Below are 21,120 nucleotides of genomic sequence, written 5' to 3' on the forward strand. Positions count from 1 at the left end.
GGCCTTGCTGCTCAGATGACCAAATGAGCCAGGGACCCTGCACACCAACAGATGGGAGGCAAGACAGAGAGGAGAGGAGGGGGCTGCCCACTTACAGACAGCCTCCCGTGATTAAGGATACTACTCAGGTGGTTTCTGGCTTCATTCATCTTCGGCTCATTCTTCTCAGGCAAAGGGATGGAGTCTTTTATCTTGGCGTGGTTCTCCTTCAAACACTGCTCCAGGAGGGCCTCAGCCAGGAGCAACTTCCCAAGGTCATCTGAAAAACAGGGCAGGGATCCCCTGAACACGGCAGATCCCCTGACACTAGCCCATGTCCCTGTAGCCACCCGGCTATCCCACCCCGGCACAGAAGCAGCCCGAATCTGAGAAAAGAAATAAAGACCCAGTTTTCATAAAGTTAAACAGCCTTGAGAGTCAAAACACAGCCATTCTATCATACTCACAGCACAAACTGCTGTTTATTTTCTGTAGTTTAGTGGCTGGGGAGGCAAAGTTCCCAATACCTAGGACAAATTCCCAGAATTTCAGAATTTAAAATGAGGGACAAAGTCACACCCATGCCCCATTGTGGGTAGCAAGTTCTTACTCCAAGAAGGAATCCCCCCCAAAAACAGCCCAAGAGGAAAAATATCGGAAGCAACTTAATGCATTTTCATAAGCTCCCAATTTCCGTATAACCAGAGTTGGTTTTCTGTATTTTTACGGTATTTTACCATAACCAGGGATAACCTAGCAATGAAAGCAAAGAGTTAAGGTGGGCAGCAGATGCACTGGTGGAGCAGGGCAAATCCATGGACATGTCCAGTCCTGGCACTCTCTGGAGTTCTCTCCATATGTCAGCCTATCTCCAAACCTCACTGCCTGGCAGGGGAATTTGTACTGTTTGGTTCTATCTGCCACCTCCCCACACAGCACTGAAACCTCCAGGCTTGTGACCACCATTTGCCTGCTACCTACAGCAGCGTCAACCTGGGGAATGGGTGGGATTTCCAGGGCTCTGAGATCACATGTGGTTTCACGACCACCATTTGGTGGCTGTGCTCAGTGTGACTGGTTCGCTGCCCCTTCCCTGAAACCAGGGTGAGGACCAGGCCCACCACCCAACAGAAGTGGAACTTCTGCCAAGGGAACTGGACCCTCTCCACGGCTGGGTGAGGAAGCCAAGAGGCTCGGGGAGTCACGGGCCAATAGAAAATGCCTCCAGGAAGGTCTGCTTGGTCCCCAGCCTTCCCAGAGCTCTTTCTACTTGCCAGGATGGCGTTCTTAGACCCACCCGGGAATGCTACTCCTTACTCTCAGGACCCCTGCAGTTTGCTCACAGCTCAAACCCACGGACTCCAAATTGCAGGCCTCTGAAGAGTCTCTCCCCGGAGAGGAAATTCCCCGCGGAGAACAGCCTGAAAGCCCAGATCCCAGAGAACGGTCCCTGGAGATTTTCCCTCTGAGGATGCCACAGTCTATTTGTGATCCTTGGCTGTCCGTCCCGTGATTTCGAAAATTAACATTTGGAGGAACTGCCCAAAAAAGTTCTTGTCGAAGCTAACCTCTGTCCCTGGTGGTGCAGAAGTGGGTGGGACCTCTCGAAAGACCCTGATGATGTGTATCAGAACTACGTGCACCCCATCGACTCCACAGTCCCACTGCTAAAGAGGGAGGTCTTGGCACGTGTGTACAATGACTGATAGAGAAAGTCACTCAGCGTTATTTATAATAGTGGAAAATTAGAGACAACTTTTATGTCCATTGACAGGAGGCTGATTAAATAAAGCACAGCACTTCCATAAAAAGGGACACCACACTGCCACGGAAAGGAATGAGAAGGTCTGTCTGCGCTGTTGGAGAATGAACTCCAAGACAAATCAGTAAGAAAGCAGAGGGCACACAGCAGACGCAAACGTGTGTTTATGTATAAACACGTGATGGTATACACACATATCCTGATGGCCTTCCTGGCTTACGGGGAAGGTGGCAGAGATGGAAAGAGGCTTTTCACTCTTTACTTTTTGGTCCCTTTGGAAGGTTGACCCATGGGACTATATTATCTAGGCAAAAATAAAATCTGAGGGGCGCCTGGGTGGCTCAGTGGATTAAAGCCTCTGCCTTCGGCTCGGGTCATGATCCCAGGGTCCTGGGATTGAGCCCCACATCAGGCTCTCTGCTCAGCGGGGAGCCTGCATCCCCCTCTCTCTGCCTGCCTCTGCCTCTCTGTGATCCCTCTCTCTCTCTCTCAAATAAATAAATAAAATCTTTAAAAAATAAAAAAATAAAAATAAATAAAATCTAAGTCAACTCAAGAATGAAAGCCAATCTTTTCCCTTTCCAAATCTCAGCTAGGAGGAGGGCTGGGCTACTAAGCAGTGGGGGCCTGAGCAACATTCCGGAGCTGTGGGCCACCGGGCCTGGGGCTCTCCTTCTCCAACCTGGTTTGCACCTGTTCAACCAGAGGAGAGTTAGGAACCTGCTCCTTTTGAGGGAACTGAGTATCTCCCTCCATAGTCCTGCTGGGCTGGTTTCTCGCTCACCTGCAGCTCCCCACCAGGTTCTGCCTCCACCACCCAATGGCAGGAGCTGGCTCTGCTGTTCCTTTCAAGCCCAGAGAAACCAGCTTCCTCCCCAGCAACCCTGAATCTGGAAATACTCCCCAGGGCACACTCCTCTCCTAAAAAGAAGGGGCGTATCCTCTGAACACATGCTGCTCCAAGTGTGGTGGGTGGACTGGGGTGATCTGTGTCTGTCACCCAGTTGATTATAATGTGACAAAATAATTTTAGAATCTGTTGACTTGAATAATAAAAAAATGAGAGGCAGCAGTTTGTGTATCTTATGAAAGTATCAGAGCCCAACAAATTGGGAATTAAAAAACAAAAAAAAAACATGAAAGTAAGCACTGCCCTGACCATAGAGTCCCTTTCACTGCAAAAGGGGGAGGGCAGTGTTTGCTGAGGGCCTACTGGGTGCCGACTACTTTACTGTATAGTATCCTTTGATCTGCACGGCCCTAAAAGGTGGATATTACTACCATTTTATAGATGATAATAAAGATATGTAATATTGCTATGGTCCCAGCCCACAACAACATCATACCACCGAATGTGGCAGACAAGCTGTCTGCCCTGCAGCCCATGCAGACCAGAGCTCCTGGTGGTTTAGAAATAAAGAAGTCTAAGGGCTGTGAATAGTACATTCAAAGGTAATAGTAGTTCCAAGTAATAGGATTTCCAAATAGGAATTCCAGTAGCAATTCCAAAGGCAGGGATAAGAATTGTTCTTACTGTCACATACCTGTAAGTTTCAGACTGTTCTGTAAACTCACACTTCCTGGCCTTCTCACGCCTCTTGTGCACCACTCCCTGCCCCGCCCCCACCCCTGCCCTTCACCCCCCACACAGAGTCTGTGTTTGGTTTAACAGACATTCAGCAGGTGTTGGGAACTGAACTGACTTTCTTTTCCTCTTTGCCCACATCACTTCCCTCTCTACTCTGCCATCCTTCCCCTTCCTCTGAGCATCCCACCATTCCCAACTGGCCAGTCTATGAGACTGAAGACTATTTTAGAATTAAAAGTTCTAGATTTCCAGTTGTTCAATAAGAATCCAGGTGGTTTTGAGGCTTTCCCATTCTTCCTTCTCTGAAGGTAAAATATGGCTCTTTGTCATCTTGTCTGAAACCTACTCCTTATCCCGATTTGGGTAAAGTGTTGCAGCTTCTCCCCTTCCTGACAGTGAAACAGATTCTGGAAGCCTGAGTAGGGATTCGTGCAGCCCAGTCCAGCCCCCTACCCTGGGCAGAGGCCCCGAGGAGGCCCCCACTGAGGTCCCTCAGGCTCCCCACCCACCTGGTTTTGAAGGCTTCTAGCAGCTACCTTCCCATCTGCTCTCAGGGTGCTAAGTCCCATGGACCCACTTCATAGATACCTGCCACTTCCCCAGAAACCACATTTGCAGGGTGGTGCATCTCCCCAGCCTGCCGATCTGCAGTCAGAAACCTGGGTCCAGCCAGGTACGCCCTTCCCCACGAAATCAAATGGGGACACAGTGGTCTCTGCAGCTGCTTACCACACAGGACCGCAGAAGGCTGGGAACTTGTAACCACAGCGAGAGGAGGAAGAGGCCAAAACTAGTGAGAGGCCACCTGCCTCAAACACACCCCCTCTAACGCCAACTGAAGAAACGCTCAGACCAATCTCCAGTTCAGGTTTAAAAAAAAAAAAAAAGAGAGAGATGGGGGTGACTATAGATTAGGAGACTCTAGATGGATGGCTAGATAGATAGAGGGGCAGACAAGTGATAAAGTAAGTACAGCTTAATTTTGCCGAATGTTTGAGATTTTCACACACACAAAAAAGTACTGCGGGAGAAAAGAGGCACCCAAACTACTAAGCAAATGCAATATGTAGGATCCCAATTGTAGCAAATGAACTGTAAAATTAAATCATTAGATTTTAACAGTGGGGGTGGGGGTTGATAATAGTATGGTGGTTTTGTTTTTTCAAAAGAGCTCTTATTTGGCCAAAAAAGAAAGGATTATACAATTGATAACATAAAAACAGAAGACTGCAAAAAGGAAAGAAATTTCAACCCACTATCTAAACCATCATCTTACCTCACACCAAATCATCTTGTCTGTGACATTCTGACTTACTGAAATCCTCCTTTCTCTTTAGAATTCTTTAGTGTAACAGACCTCTGATCTTAATTAAGAAAAACCACTTTTGGGGCGCCTGGGTGGCTCAGGCGGTTAAGTGTCCGCCTTCAGCTCAGGTCATGATCCCAGGGTCCTGGGATGGAGTCCCGCATGGGGCTCCCCGCTCAGCAGGGCGCCTGCTTCTCCCTCTCCCTCTATTGCTCCCCCTGCTTGTGCTCTTTCACTCTCTCTCTCAAATAAATAAGTAAAATCTTAAAAAAAAACAAAAACCAATTTTTTTTTTTTAGGATCTTACACTGGTTCCCAACGGTCACCCCTTCTTTAGGTATGTGCTTACATTCCTGTAAATAAATCTCTTTGCAACTGAAAGGGTTCTTATTAATAAGTACCTACTACAGTATTCAGTGTGGGGAAAAAAATAGGTTGGGGTGTAGCTCAAACAAGATCATTCTTGAGCTCATAATCACTGACACTGGTTAATGGATACACGGGATTCATTGTTCTGCTTTTCTGAGGTTTTGGAACTTTTTCATAATATTCATTTCTTTTTCTTTAACTGCCTGGATGGGTTCTTTGTTTTTACATGAACCAACTCCATCACAGCCAGTCACACTCTGGGGTTCCCCTGCTCCATCCTGACCAAACCTAAGCCGGATGTGTTTGAGAGCAAATGTACAAACAGTGGCACTTCCCCGCTGGGCAGGTGGTGGGAGCAGCCTCCCCAGAGAAGAGGGGGCAGGGGCCCCTCAGCCTGAGCATCTTCTGACTCTTCACTCCCACCAGACCCCACAGAGGACACTCCCCAGGGAGTCCTCCCCTCTGGCCCCCTGAACTGAAATACATGGCCTAGGAGTGGTTTTTAGCTTCTGTAGGAAACCCTGCAGATACAAGCTGGGCTCCGTTTGCAAAATGGGATTCAACTGGGGTTTAGCTCCCCCCTCAATATCTTCCCTCTCCTCTCCTCAAATATGTAACTGTTGAAGCTTCTGGTCACTGACTCTAAGAGGCCATGTAGTACAATAATAACCTCTCTTCTGGTTTAAAGGGGTCAGTGCTACACCGCTCCAAATAAACAGGCCCTCAGTTCCTCGGTGATCAAGGAACCATAAGGAGAGAATCAAAATAGCAGACAATCCATAAAGTGCTCTATGGGGACGCCTGGGTGGCTCAGTTGGTTAAGCGGATGCCTTCGGCTCAGGTCATGATCCCAGCGTCCTGGGATCGAGTCCCACATCGGGGACTTGACAGGGAGCTTGGCGGGGAGCCTGCTTCTCCCTCTGCCTCTGCCTGCCACTCTGTCTGCCTGTGCTTGCTCTTGCTTCTCTCTCTATGACAAATAAATAAATTTTTAAAAAATCTTAAAAAAAAAAAAAACACCAAAAAACAAAAAGTGCTCTATGCATAGGTTTAGGAGTCATTTATTTTCCTTCCTTGTGTGTGTATGCGCCTGTGTGTGCTGAGATAGTGTATCCAGATTTAACAGTGGGAGAAAAATCATTTGCAGACCAAACTCAAAAGTTGGCGGGAGAGACTCCACTGTTCCCCTGAGTCTCCCTCCTGGTGCCAGGCAGTCTCCACAGTGAAGCCAAGCCAGGTGCCTCATGCCCCGCCCCCACGTTCACTAGTAGTAGACCTGGTGGCAGGAACTGAGGCTTGCATACAGGCTCTGCCACATACACATTACATGACCTCTTGGGGCCTTGGTGTCCCGATATCTAAAATGGAGACAATACGTCCTGCTCTCCCTACAAGGTTGTTTACAAGAATTAAAAAAAAAAAATAGGGAAAGTATTTTATAACCATACAATACCATTTATAAACTGTATCATATCAGTGTTTCCCAATATTGCTTCATAGAATATGGTCAAGGCAAGTTTGAGAAATGTGCTATTTATGCTCTAACCTTGGCTTGTACATCATAGGCAAGTGAACACATTAAAGGCTCTGAAGGAGTGCCTGGGTGGCTCAGTTTGGGTTGTGATCGCAGGGACCTGGGATTAAGCCCCACACTGGGCTCCCTGCTTTGTGGGGAGTCTGCTTCTCCCTTTCCCTCTGCCCCTTCTTCCACTTATGCTCTCTGTCTCTCACTCATTCTCTCTCAAATAAGTAACTAAAATCTTTGTTAAAAATAAATAAATAAATAAAGGGGCACCCGGTGGCTCAATTGTTAAGCATCTGCCTTAGGCTCAGGTCATGATCCCAGAGTCCTAGTATGGAGGCCCACATCCAGCTCCTTGCTCTGCCTGAAGCCTGCTTCTCCCTCTCCTCCTTCCCCTTATTGTATTCCCTCTCTCACTGTCTGTCTCTCTCTCTCTCTGTCAAATAAATAAATCAATCTTTTCAAAAACAAATAAATAAATAAAAATAAAGGCTCTGAAAAGTCCTGCAGTTAAAAAAATAAGTCTGTTTAATACTCTTGAATCTATTAGGTCCAGTTTCTTTACTTTTTGGCCTCCCTAAGTTCTTTCTTCTTGGAATACCAATTAACTATGTAATCTCCTTGAGACCTCTAGAAAGCAGTTTAGGAGATACAGACCCATATGAACTTGAGGAGGTCAAGTTCCTGTGTTGGCCCAGCCTGTTTCTCTGTGCAGCCAACCTTACTCAGATTCCCTTAACTCACCCAGACCCCAGTGCTCTTTGTATAGGTCCATTTCCTTTCCACACTCAGAAGCCCACACAACTACCTCGCTCCTCATTGGCATGCTCAGCTTGTCTCAAAGTCCCAAACTGACTGTCTGTCTCTGTCACTAGCCCCCTCAGCATCTTTCTATCTTTCTCCTCATTGGGCAAACACACTTTGCCCTTCCCAACCCCAGGATGAGGCCAGCACACATTCTGCTGCTTCCCCAAAATTCCTTTTCCTCTGAGCTCCGCCATCTACCACACAATTGCCCTCTGGTGACCTCGCTGCCTCCCCATCCCTTTTGGCAACTCCTCTCACTGGGATTTTGTGCTGCACATCATTAAGAGGTTACAGTGCCAGTGGTTAAAAGGATATACTCAGAAGCCTGGACTCGAATCCTGCTTCTACCACTTATTGGCTAGATGATCAAGTTATTTAATTTCTCAGAGCCTCTGTCTCCATTATCTGTAAGTAAGGCAAACAAGAGTGCCTTCTTCATGGGTTTGTTGGGAAGAATTAATGAGTTGACTGAAATGCTTAGTAGGACAGTGCCTGGCACACAGTGAGTGCTGGGTAAGTGTTAGCTATAACTCCTACTATTATTATTATTCCACGGGCTGGGCAGTCTTTAAACCTCTTCATATCTGCATTCATTGACTCCCTGCCTCCAAGGCTCTAAAGTGGTGGTGCACGAAGAGAGCAGGCGGAGGGCGCTCCAGCCTGAGCTGTGGGCACCAGGAACAGGATTTGAGGCTGGAGACTGGGGCGGGGTATTACCCCTGACTGCCACATCGGGGTGCTTTCCCGCCCCAGTGTAAGAGCCCAGCCCAGCCAAACCAGCCCTACTGCCAAAGTCACGGAGTGCCAGGGCTAGATGGGTCCCGAGCCCGACCGCAGATGAGGAAACTGAGGCTTAGCCGGCCTCTTCCCCACTTCACCACCCCACCCTGGCACTCTCGCCAACGCAGCCCTGTCTGCTGTGGACAGAGCCCTGTTGTCAACTGGACTCGGAGGTTGGGGCAGGAGGTGAGGCCAAGAAGAGAGACAGATAGCCTTCACCTGAAGGAGTTTAGGGACCGGGTGCGGGGTGGAGGGACGGCGTTAGGAGTCCAGCCCTTGCTCTGAGCTGATCCGTGCAGATACCACCATTTCACACCAGGCGGAGCTGCCCACAGGATCCCAAAGGGCAGGGAGCGAGAGCCGTTTCTCTCTCTCCCCAAAAGCGCCCAAACCTGCATATGGTTTTTCTCCTGGGGCTTAAGAACCTTTCTCGTTACTCTTGTTGCTCCTAAAACCAGCACTACAGGAAGGGTAATACCGAAGGCGGCCGTCGCGGCAGGGGAGCAGTCGGGCCCGCTTCCTGGAGGAGGCGGCGCACTTTGCGCGCGGGGCGCTCGGGAGCCAGCCCCCTCCCTCACTCACCGGTGTCCAGCGAGGTGAACGCGGCGCTCGGGCTGGTTCGCCGGTTGCCTCCGCCGCCGGGCACAACGAGCGTCTGCAGCTGCCGGACCAGCTCGGGCATGCGGTCCCAGTGGCCCTCGGCGCGGCAGCGCTCCAGCTCGCTCTCCACCTTCAGGTGGGAGCCGTGCGCGCCCTTCGCAGCCATCTTCGCGCGGGCGCTGTCATGGGAGGCGCGGCCGAGAAGTGGAGACCCGGCCGGGGGCGGCGTCCAGGCTGGGGCGCACACGCGGGCGGGGACGGCGGGGGCGCGGGAGGCGGCCGGGGCCCAGGCGGCAGCGGGGGCCCTGGCGGCTGCCGGCGGGCAGTGGCAGCAGCAGCAGCACCCAGCGCACCGCCCGGTGCCTCCGGGCTGGGGCTCCGGCTGCGCGGCCCGGACGCGTCCAGGAGCAGCCTCCGCCTCTGCTGCAACAGCTCCTGGCGCTGCTGCCGCCGCCGCTGCTGCAGCTGCTGCCACAGCCCCCGCCCCGGGCCCGGGCGCCGCCAGCTGCGGACCCGCCCCTGGCCGCTGCTCCACCTCCGCGGGGGCGTGGCCCGGCCTCGGCGAGCCGGGCGCGCCGGCGGCCAGCGCGGCCACAGCAGCCAGGCGCGCGACGAGCGCTCGCGGCCGCCCCGCCGCCAGCGCCAGGCCCCAGCCGCCGCCGACTCGGCGCTCACTTTAATACTGCGCGGGGCCCCGGCGCCCAGGGGCGCCTCGCTCCCCGCCCCCTGCCCATCCCATCGGGGCCCTTGGCCTGGGGACCCCCCGCCCCGGCTTTGTGTGGTGGCCTCGTCACCGGCGCTGCCCCCGGCACGTCACAAATCCGGGGAGAGGCCGGCCGGCCCGTCGCCCCGGCCTGCGAGAGTGTGCCTCCCCGGGAGCCGGCCTTGCTGGGACGCGCGGCCCTGCGCGCCACCTCCGCCCCCCTCGGGTTCCCGGGGATGCTCGCGCTGGAGACGCGGAGAGCAATAGGCCGTTCGGAGTTCGTCGACTCTCTGGGTGTCTACACTCTGAGAGACTTTTCATTTTCTTTTTTAACAGCGCAGTTCCTCTTTCCAACCTGATTACCTCGCACGACCTGGCTGGCCTGTCCTCTGCGGACTCCCGTTACCCTGGAGTTCTTAAAGGCGTTAAGCTGTTTTCCAGCTTGGTATTTCTTTCTTAATTCTGCTGAGACTGTAATCAAAACTCGCGGCAGGGCTTAGCCTGGCGCCCGTGGGGGTACTAAGAAGTTCGAAGGATTACAGGGTGGCCTGAAGGAGAAGGGACTGGTTAGGAGGGGCCCGCGTTTGGGGCTGCTTGCCGTACAGTGTGAGGATTGAGGCCATGATGCAGGAAATCACAGCGACACCAAAAAGCTCCCCGTATGTAAGTGACAGACATATTGCAAAGTCAAAGTCAGGGCAAGCTTTTAAGTATAGTACAGACTCCTAAGAGTTAGGAGTCCACCTTCCGGCTCAAGGTGGAGAGCTTCGCCACTGTCTGACGCATGATCCCGGGAGTAGGCTTGACCATTTTGGTGTCAGGAGACTCCAGTATTTCGCGCATCAGGACCTCTCTAACTGTGGTAAGGTTTCTGTCCAGCAGAGCCCAGGGTCCTGGCGATTTAGTCATCCCCTCGGTTCTTTGCTATCTGGGATTACCTGTTGAAGGCCAATCTTCTGCTCCCCCCCCCCCCCCGGCCCCCAAAGCCCTGTTGGTTGGACACCCTCCAATCCAGGTTCCAAAGGCAGCTCCATTCCTTGCTGGGGCACAGCGTTTTCTGATTTAGCTGCTGCTCTGAGCACCTGCAGTCTGTTCTGAACTCCCAGGGGCCCGGAAATAAATAAAGGAAAACAGGGACAGCCCTGGCAGTTGGAATTTAAGGCCGGTTTACTCCATTTACACAAACACCGTGCCCATTTCTGTCACCTCCTCTAACTGGCATCTGGTTAGCCTTTGGCTGCCCTTTCTTGTCACCAGAACCAGCTTTCCGTTGGAGAGACTGTGCATGTCCTTTGGATGAGGGTACCCTGAGAATACCCTGCCTCAGGTCTGACGTGCCCCAGAGTCAGCCCTGGGGGAGGCAGGGGACAGCAGAGTTGAGGAGGGGAAGGCAGCCCTGATAGAAATAAGCAAACTCCCTCCACTTTTTCTCCCTCTTCCTTTGCCAACCCTGCTCCCAGATGGCAGGACTCTGGGAAACTAACTGAAGAATTGCCGCTTTTTCCTTTGACTCGTGCACCAAGATTTGTGTGAGTATGGGGCATGGGAGAGAGGAACACAATATCATGGTTAGATCTTCCAATGAGCTGGTCCTCAACAGTGCAGTCACATTCCTGGTCCCTTTGTAGTTCTTTTCCAGCAGAGATAAGCCCCCAGCCTGCTAGTGACCAGCATTTTTCAGGGGCATAGAGCCCGTAGGAATGAGAGCAAAGAGCAGCCATGATTGTATTAGTAATATTAGCCAAACTACAAGGCATGTGGAAAGTGTGGTGCTAGTTTTTATTTTTTAATAATCTGAAATCTCTCAGATGAGAGTTTGGGACAAATTCTGATAAAGATTGTCATGCTTTGTGGGCTGCAAAATGACTACCAAAATAACTTGCTGATCAGGAGAAGCTGGGTTGATTGCTTAACAGAGTGACTGATAGTCTTAGCACAGCTAAGACTGCCTGACAGTCTTAGCACCTCAGAGAAAGTCTTGGAGTTCACAGGAGGTAAATCGACCTACCAAGAAAGGTGTAACTAATTTTAGGAAGCAATGAAGACGGTAGTGAATGAAGGACCAGCCAAGCTGACAAAAGACTCTACTAGTTCAGATGTTACCCCACAAAAAGGTGGAGAGGCTCTTGCCACTGGATCACAAGAGAAGCGGGTCTCGATTCTAACGAGGTTAAGGGCTTGGAGAGATCTCTCTCGTGTGCTTATAGGTTGAAGGTTTATGACATTTAGGCCCAGAATGGGAGGGTACTGAAGAGCTAATCTGAATTCAGAAAATGTCTGTTTATGTTCGGGTTCCCAAGGAAAAGGTTTGGTTAGCAAGGACGTGGGTAGGTCATATTAATGGTGTGCCCGTTTAGAGAAGTTAGGATTGTTCTGCCTGCAGTGGCCCAAGGAGCCTCATAATTGTCTTAGTTATTGGCCAGACACACATTGCACAGCTCATTGTCTGGAGTAAGGAATTTTCCTCCATGGGATGTCTTGTCTTGTAAACTGAGTAAACTGAGGCATAGTGGTCTCCCAGGTACTATTCTTGATTTTCCCTAGTGAAGACAAGTATTAACTTTTGATTTAAAGAGACACCAAAGCGGGGCACCTGACTGGCTTGGTGGGTGGAGTGTGAGACTCTTGATCTTGGGGTTGTGAATTCAAGCCTCATGTTGAGTGTAGAGATTACTTAAAAATAAAATGTTTTTGTTTTTGTTTTTTAAATAAAATGTTTAAAAAGATTAAGAGATGGGATGCCTGGGTGGCTCAGTGGGTTAAGCCTCTTTGGCTCAGGTTATGATCTCAGGGTCTTGGGATCGAGCCCCACATCTGGCTTTCTGCTCGGCAGGAAGCCTGCTTTCCCCTCTCCCTCTGCCTGCCTCTCTGCCTACTTGTGATCTCTCTCTCTCTCTCTCTCTCTGTCAAATAAATAAATTAAATTAAAAAATAAGGAGACACCAAAGAAAGTACGACACAGATCTACAACTATAAAACACATGATCTCTGTAGCCGTTGAAGATAGAATATTATTTGAGTTTGATCCTAGCCCTGGGGTCCTAAATGAATCTATATTCCTGTCCACTGGGGTTTTCAACTGAGAGGATAGGAGAGTCACAAAGACCGGAACACGGTGTGAGACTCATTTCTCTTTATGGCTCTTGGTTATTAGTTTTATCCCTTCTTTTCTCACCTTGTTTTAGAGGCTATTATGCAAGTTTGGGTAGAGATTAACCTTGATGGGTTTAGCTCCAGTAGAATCATAATTTTTACTGATAAAAGAGGTTTAATCTGCTTGATTTACACACAGAAGTACTGATAAATCATTAACTGAATGAGCCAGGATCTTATTATGAATAGGGCTGTCCTCTGGGACCAGATCAGAAGGAAGAAACCCTTGGGGAAAATATTTAATATGGCAGTTCCATTCACACAGTAAATCCCTTGCTATTAAGTTAATGAGTATGGTGTTCCTTGGTTAAAGGTTTGAGGCTGATGGTTACGGGCGGGGGGCCTGGGAAAGGTATGGTGAAGATAAATGTGTGACTGGAGTAGTTTAAAGACTGCAAGGAAAAGGTTGCATAGTAGTGGTCAGGCTTAAGAGTGGTATTTTTGTGTCCATATCAGTAAAACATCTGTAAGGTTGTCCTTTAATTTTCAGAGAAATGTTTCCTTGTGAGTTTAAGAGTAGAGAAACTGAACACCTTCACTGATGTCTCCATTGTTCATTTCTTAGTTTTAGAACTCTTTCAAAATATTCAGCAGGGTTTTGGAGGTCTGGCCATGGGGCAGACCCATTCTAGTTTTTGCTTGCATGTTAACGCTCCTCTATTTCTGGTTCAAGTGCATTCACAAAAGGATAAGAGAGCAACCAGGGTCACGTCTACTCCAGGATCAACTCCTGCGTGCTGTCTATAGGTATTAACTTATCCCTGAGGTCTCCATCACATGTCCCCTTTTTTGGCTTGAACAACTGAATCAGAGCACAGTCCATTTTTCCAGGAAAGAAAGAGGATAGCCTCCAAAAGAGCCTGACAACTCTGTAGCTTTTCTAAACCCCTTCGGTTCCCTGTGCAGTTGAAGGCCTTTTTAGTCACCACTGGGGTCTTCCCATTCTGATTTTTTCATTGAACTTCTTCCATCTAAGGGTCATACATAGGAGTTACCCAGGATATATGTGGCTGCTCTGGGCTATATGTTCCTCAAATGATTCTAAATTCCTCTGCAATGTTTCGCTCTTCTCTAGGCCCTGCAGAGGCTCTGGCAATGGCTTTCAGCTGAGATTGAAATCAGAGCTTAGAATCCATCATAAGAGGTTTTCTCTGTTCCACTGGAGGTTTACTTTAAAGAGGTAAGTGAGGGGCGCCTGGGTGGCTCAGTGGGTTAAAGCCTCTGCCTTTGGCTCAGGTCATGATCCCAGGGTCCTGGGATCGAGCCCCACATCGGGCTCTCTGCTTGGCAGGGAGCCTGCTTCCTCCTCTTTCTCTCTCTCTGCCTGCCTCTCTGCTTATTTGTGATTTCTCTCTGTCAAATAAATAAATTAAAAATAAATAAATAAAGAGGTAAGTGAGCTTTGGGGTACCTGGCTGGCCAGGAAGGAGGGGGAGTGGGTCAGAGGAAGAGTTAGAGGAGTAGCAAAGGTTGGAAGGGCACGGCATGGAGGAAGAGGATAGTAGGCTTGATTTGGGGTTTGGGGGGAAAATAAAAGATTTAACTTGTTCATATTTTTCTTTTGCTTTGGCCAAGCAATCCGTTAAGGAAGTAATTTTGCAATCCAGTTTCTTTTAGATGCTTCCTTATGCTGATAAAAAATAATGAAGACCATTGGGTGCTTGGAATTACATTGCCTTTACATTCTAAGGCACCTCCCAAGTAAATAACTTTGTTTATATTGAAACTTCCTCATGGTGGCCACTGTAATTCTAAATTATCCTAGGTGAAATGATGCTATTTGGAAAGACAAGTGCACAAATTTGGATGTAGCATAAATACATGTAAGAAGCTAAAGTCTGGCCTGAGGAAGGCATGGGCTGAGTTTTCTACTGAGACAGAGCAATGGTCAGTCAAGACTTGCTTGTGTATCCTGTGGCTCAGGGCCCCCAACCTCACACTAAACCTTCTCCAACTGGGGCTCCGATGAATTTATACTTCCTAGCAGATAGAATATGTGGAGAGTTCTTTGCTGAACCTCAAAACAAGTCTGAGGAAAGTTCTCATAAGTGGCCCAAGACAAAATTTGTCCCCAGGCCACGTTAGGGACATACTTATTGGGATCCATATCTGTTCTTGCCCCTGTCACCCTGCCTCTTACAGAGGCATAATAAAAAATGAGCGGGATGGAAATAGACAAGGAGTCATGTTGTTAGTAATAAGGCAGAGGTCGACTAAGAAGAAAAGATTTTCCAATATGCTCAAATGATTGAAGGATTCCTGAAAGGGTTTCCCTGTTACTGGAGACAAGTAGACCCTGTATTGGGGGAGCTCGGGCCCAAGACAAGACTTACATTTCTCGCTGGCATGGTCTATAAAAGACTCATGAGGGGCCTGAGGGCCTGAGAGGAGCACCCTTTCTGAGTCAGGGTCTTGACCACAATGGCAGGGAGGCCTCACTGGGGCTCATAGTCGAAGGCTGCTTCCTGAAAACAGTGACAAAACAACTTTGTGAGAGTGCAAAGCTGAGTTTGTTTTGATCACAGGAAGGGAAAACATGACTATGGCTAGTCATAGTAGCATCTATATTGGGACAGCCACATCTGGATATTTATGAAGCGTTGGGTCTATTTTAAGTCCCAATGAGGGGCTTGATGGGGACTCGGCAAGAATCACAATACAATAGCTGGGTATTGGGATTGGTTAGATGTAGTCTATTGAAAAGTTGCCAAGTTCTTCAAAAAGGTTGCTTCTTGGGGCACCTGGGGGGGTCCCTCTGGTTAAGCATCTGCCTTTGACTCAGGTCATGATCCCAGGGTCCTCCTGCTCAGCGTGGAGCCTGCTTCTCCCTCTCCCTCTGCTTCTCCCCCCTGCTTACTCTCTCCCCTACTCTATCTCAAATAAATAAATAAATAAAATCTTGAAAAAGAAAAGTTAGGTTACTTCTTGAGGGGCACCTGACTGGCTCAGTCGGTAGAATGTGCAACTCTTGATCTTGGGGTTATGAGTTCAAGCCCCACATTGGGTGTCGAGATTACTTTAAAAAAAAAAAAAAAAAAAAGGTTACTTCTTGAAATTTCTGCAAAAAACAATAGCTGTTTACAACTTTTCTCACCCCAGGCAAGCGTTTCCTACACTCAAAAACTCATGTCAATGTCAACAGCAGGCTGAGTGCAGGTGGTTTGGATTCTTCCTGTGTACTGATGTAAAGAAGTATTCTGTGTGATTGTTCCCACATTCCCTCACTTCATCAGATCGCTCTAATTTATACTCGTTGTGATAGTGCTGGGTGTAATTAGACCATCCAGAGGTGGAGACATCCCCTCCCTACTCCTACTCCCCTCTTCTCTCAGACTCTTGTATTTGCTATTCGGGGGCCCCCAGAGCCCTGTGTTCCCAACAGAAACCCTGAAAACCCTAAATTTGAATATAATGAAAACTTTTCTTCATAGCTATCAGCGCTTTCATGGACTCAGATCATCTGGATGTGGGATACAGAGCCTGCCCTGTCTTCCGTAGTCCCATGACCCACAGTCCTTCCACTTGGAAATCGGCTTTCACTTATGATGGTGGTTGTTGGCTCATGGCATTTCTGGCCCATGCTGTCCCACATCTTAACGATTAGTACTGTAGACTGGCCAGCCGAACCAGCCCTCCTAGGATGTTGCCATGAAAGCTCTGCTGGCTGTAGGGTCAGTCTTTCCCTTTGACAGCTGCCAGAAAAGTGCAGGTAACCATTAGGAGAGGAGAAAGGCCCTTATAATGGCGAGCTTCAGGGGTGTCTTGGTGTCTTAGTCGGTTAAGTGGCTGCTTTCAGCTCAGGTCATGATCCCGGGGTCCTGGGATCGAGTCCCACATCGGGCTCCCTGCTCAGCAAAGAGACTGCTTCTCCCTCTCCCTCTGCCTGCCTCTCTGCCTACTTGTGCTCTCTCTCTATCTGTCAAATAAATAAATGAAATTTTTAAAAAAATTAAAATTAAAAAAAAATAAAGGCGAGCTTCAAAACCATGCATTCTTTATGCTTGGCATAGTGGGTACTCGGTGATTATTTATGACATTAATTTTAGAATCCTAGAATATTAAGAACTTTTCTCAGGCCTGGGAGAGGAGAGCCCTGGGATGTCTCCTAGCCCCTCCCCCCCTCCATTGCATGATTGCAATACTAGCACCTTCTCCGTGCACTGACTTCCCTCCCACCCCCTGGGTCCCTTCTGTTCCCTGCGGTCCCAGATGACTCCTGTTTCTCCTCGGTGCCTTCTGTGTCTTTTTGCAGGACTGCCACAATGGGTACCCACCCCAGAGTGGGGCCCCATACTTTCTCCTAGCCTTTGCCCGTGCTGGTTCTCTGCCTGGATACTGCTATCTTGGAGGTGAGGAGTCAGCCCAACCCAGGAGCCCTCAGAGCCTTTCAGCTCATGTTAGCTGGTCTAATTTTAAGTTCCACCACTCCTAAAACCAACCTGAGTGTATGCCCTTCAACGATTATAGCAGTTCTAGGCCTTAAAATGTTGCTTTGCTCTATCTCCTATTCAAATCCTTCTTTCTTTTTTTAAGTTTTGTTTGTTTGTTTGTTTAGTAATCTTTGCTCCCAACCCTGGGCTCAAACTCACAACCCTGAGATCAGGAGTCATATGCTCCGCGGACTAAGGCAGCCGGGCGCCCCCTTACTTTCTTTTCTACCTTTTTAAAAACATTATTGTTGCGAAAAATAACACAGTTGAAGGAAAGTAGATAAAACATAATTATTATGAAGCACTTCCATTAAATATCATCTGGAAAAAAGTACGGTTTTACCAGCATCCCACAGGGCCCCCAGTATATCCCTTCCCAAATACAACCCTGTTCTTTCTAAATGTAACTGCTGGCTTTTTATGGTAATTACTCCATTGCTTTCTTTGATAGTTACTTTTGTTCTTTTATGGTAATTACTTTCATTGCTTATTCCCCACTTCCCTCTTCCCTCCCGTCATCCCTCCCTCTTTCTTTCTTTCCCTCTCTTTTTTATTTTTTTTTTTAAAGATTTTATTTATTTATTTATTTGACGTAAATAAATGTCCTCCAAGAGAGGGAGGACAAGCAGGGGCAGATAGAGAGGGAGAAGCAGACTTCCCGCTGAGCAGGAAGCCCGATGCTGGGTTCCATCCCAGGACTCTGGGACCTTGACCTGAGCCTAAGGCCGATGCTTAAGGACTGAACCACCCAGGTGCCCCGTCTCTCCTTCTTACTGAAGTATAACGACATACGGTGTTATAAAACTTTTGGTGTACAATGTGTTGATTTTACTCCAATGTCTGATAAAGGATATCTGATTTAGAAAAATCCTTTTAATCCTAGTTGGTTAAAAGTTTTATTTTTTTTTAAATGATGATTGGAGTTGAATTTTATTATTTTTCTATACATCCTTGTATTTCTAGAATAAGATCAACTTAGTTGTATCTGTTTCCTGTTGCTTCTGTAACAAATTCCCAAATACATAGTATCTTAAAATACCACACTTTAACTATCTTACCATTCTTGAGGTCAGAAGTCCAAAGTGGGTCTTGAGGGCTAAATCGAGGTATTGGCAGAGCTGTGGTTTTCCTAGAGCTCTAGGGTGGTCCCTTTCTCCATCTTCAGAGCAAATCACTCCAATCTCTGCTTCCGTGGACACAACTCTCCAACTCTGACCCTCCTACTTTCCTTTTATGAGCACTCTTATGGAAATTAAGAAAAGCTTCTTAATTGGGCTCTATCCAGGATAATCTGCCCATGTCAGAGGCCTTAATTCAGTCACATTTTCCAAGTCCCTTTTGCCACGTATGATGACATTTTGACAGGTTTTGAGGATTCGGATGTAAACGTCTTTGGGAGCCATCATACTGTCCGCCACATTGGTTATAACATATATTTTCCTTTTTATATGTTGCTTGATACAATATTTTACTTAGAATTTTTGTATCTGTGTTCGAGAGTGAGATTTGGCTAAATTTCTCTTCTGAAACTACCTTCACTGGCTTTTGGTATCATAGTTAAGCTATCCATATAAATGAATTGGCATGTATACTATTTGTTTGCTATCCTCCAAAGTGTTTGTATACAGTAAGCATTATTTTCCCCTTAGCTATTCAGTTTTTAAAGTACTGATTCAACCTATTTAAAAATTATAGTACTTAAAGTTTCTGTTTCTTCCTAGATCAATTTTAAGTAAGTTGTATTTTTCTAGAACTATATTCATTCCATCTAACTTCTCATATTTTAAACAAAAATTATTCATAAAATCCTCGTATTATCTTTTTAGTGCTTATAGAATGTATAGTGATATCTGCTTTTTTCATTCCTGGCACTGGTTATTTGTACATTCTCTCTCTTTAGTTTTTTTCTCTTTTTAATTTTCTTGATAATTTCCAAGGATTTATCAATTTTATTGGTCTCTTCAAAGACCCAGCCTTTGGTTTTATTAATCTTTTCTATGGCATATTCTTTTCCATTTCTTTAATGCTGTTATCCTTTTTATTTCATTAATTTTACTGTATTTGGGTGTCTTTGGTACTTTTTCTTTGTTAAGATTTATTTATTTATTAGAGACAGAGAGAGTGAGCACACACAGAGGGAAGGAGCAGAGGGAGAGGGGAGAGAGAAAGCTAAGCAGACTCCATGCAGAGTGCAGAGCCTGATGTAGGGCTTAATCCTACAACCCTGAGATCACAACCTGAGCTGAAACCAAGAGTCAAATCTTAACTGATTGTGCCACACAGGTGCCCCTTCCTTTGGACTTCTATAAGAGTCAGAACAGGTTAGGTTATGTTGCAATAACAATCCAGAAAAAAAAACAAAAAACAAAAAAAACAAAAAACCTCGGGCATTTCTACGACATAGTTTATTTCTCAGTCACTCTAACTGTTCTGTCCAGGTTGGCTGGCTTCTTCTCCATACTATCTGTACCTTGGGACTTGAGCTGGCAAAACAGCCACTGTCCAGAACACTGACGGTCATCATGGCAGAGGGAAAAGAGACAGTATGGTGAACTAGATGTTAAATCTTAAAACTTTTGTCTAGATGTGACACCTCACAGTCCTGTATGAATTCCATTGACTAGAACAAGAAATAGAGCTAAGCCTGATGTTGATGCCCAGAGTTGGGTTAGTGAATCTTTGTGAATAGTAATATAGTATCCCATGACTTCTTTTTCTAACTTTTTGAGATTGAATCCTAGCTCATGCATTTTAGATCTTTCTTACCTTGTAATATATATACATTTAAGGCTGTAAATCTCCCTTTGTCACCTATATCCCATAAGAATTGATACATTAAAAACTTTGTTAACATTTGGTTCAAAATATTTTCTAATTTCCTTTGTAATACTTTATTTGACCTGTGCTACTTAGAAGCATTTCTTAATTTCCAAATAAGTGTGGAGTTTTCTAAGTTAGTTTTTTTTCTCATTGTAATTTCATTGAATCAGAGAATATATTTTATGTAATTTTAAGTCTTAGACTTCTTTTTGACCTCAGTTTTGACCACAGGATCTTGGGAAGAAGACCTCAAGCCTCAGATGACACCTCAGCCCTACCAAAACCTTGATTTCAGCCTTGTGAGACTCTGAGCAGTGAGCCTACTTGGTCCTTACATGGACTTTTGATTTACACAACAGAAAAATAAATGGGTATTGTTTTAAGCTGCGAAGTTTGTAGTAATTTATTACATAGGAACAGAAAATTAAAACAATGTTTCATGCGAATGGACACATCACTCTTTTTTCTTTCTTTCTTTCTTTTTTTTTGTCCAAAGATGTCTTCTCGTGTTTGTATGTGAAGATTTTAGCTGGATGTAGAATTTTAGACTAGCGGTTTACTTTTAGCCTTTAAGATACTGTACTGCTTTCTGGTTTCCACTGTTGCTGCTGAGAAGTCACTTTTCTGTCTAGCTGTTGCTCCTTTGAAAACAATCTTTTTCCTCCTCTGCCTATCTTTAATCTTGTTTCTTTTTCTTTTGCTTTCTGCAGATTTATTTTAATGTGTCAAGAGTAGATTTCCTATGATTAGTTTTGCTTGGGATTCGTTGTTCTTTGTGATTCTGAACTTAAAGTCTTTCATCAGCCATGGAAAATTATTTTATCTCTTCAAATATTGTCTCAGCCCATTCTCTCTTCTGTGACTCCAACTAAATAAAAGTAAGATCTTCTCACTGTATTCTCTGTATCTCTTACCCTTGCTTTTGGATTTTCTGTGTTGTCTCTCTTTATTTTAGTTCATTGCCTTGGCCATATTTTTTTTTCTTTTCTTTTTAAGATTTATTTATTTTAAAGAAAGAGCACATGAGCAGGGGGAGGGACAGAAAGAGAGGAAGAGATTCCTCAAGCAGACTCTCCACCGAGCACAGAGCCAGACCCTGAGATCATGATCTGAGCTGAAATCAAGAGTCAGACACTCAACCAACTGAACCACCCATGTGCCCCATCCTCTGCCAGGTTTTCTAAATAATTGACTCTCTCTTCTCATGCATCTAAACTGTTGAACCCATCTCTTGTGTTTTTAACATCTCTTACTGTATTTCTCCATTCTCAAGTTCTATTTGATTCTTTAAATAATCTGCC

The 21,120-nt window shown here is 46.7% G+C and overlaps 1 protein-coding gene and 1 long non-coding RNA gene across 6 annotated transcripts in view; one reads left to right on the plus strand and one right to left on the minus strand.

The window, feature by feature from the left end:
• The window catches only part of TTC7A (tetratricopeptide repeat domain 7A), a 115,875-nt gene extending 106,668 nt beyond the window's left edge, over positions 1–9,207 (minus strand). The window contains exons 1-2 of the mRNA XM_032351844.1: positions 8,696–9,207; positions 96–259 (exon numbers count right to left, since the gene is read on the minus strand). Of these exons, the coding sequence (XP_032207735.1) occupies positions 96–259; positions 8,696–8,879 (348 nt within the window). The 5' untranslated portion in view covers positions 8,880–9,207. The remainder of the gene's footprint in view (positions 1–95; positions 260–8,695) is intronic.
• Positions 8,104–20,201, plus strand: LOC116595463. 5 transcript variants are annotated; one of them, XR_004287689.1, is made up of 7 exons: positions 8,104–8,299; positions 9,753–10,278; positions 10,877–10,945; positions 13,243–13,316; positions 13,645–13,749; positions 16,822–16,918; positions 20,039–20,201. It is a non-coding gene; the product is annotated as an uncharacterized LOC116595463 (long non-coding RNA). The 5 variants fall into 5 exon arrangements; XR_004287687.1 differs by lacking the exon at positions 8,104–8,299 and having other exon boundaries at positions 9,317–10,278; XR_004287691.1 differs by lacking the exon at positions 8,104–8,299 and having other exon boundaries at positions 9,317–10,278; positions 20,051–20,201.
• The last annotated feature ends 919 nt before the right edge of the window (positions 20,202–21,120 follow it).

This window comes from Mustela erminea, chromosome 7 (genome assembly GCF_009829155.1).
Source record: "Mustela erminea isolate mMusErm1 chromosome 7, mMusErm1.Pri, whole genome shotgun sequence".
Classification (NCBI taxonomy): domain Eukaryota; kingdom Metazoa; phylum Chordata; class Mammalia; order Carnivora; family Mustelidae; genus Mustela; species Mustela erminea.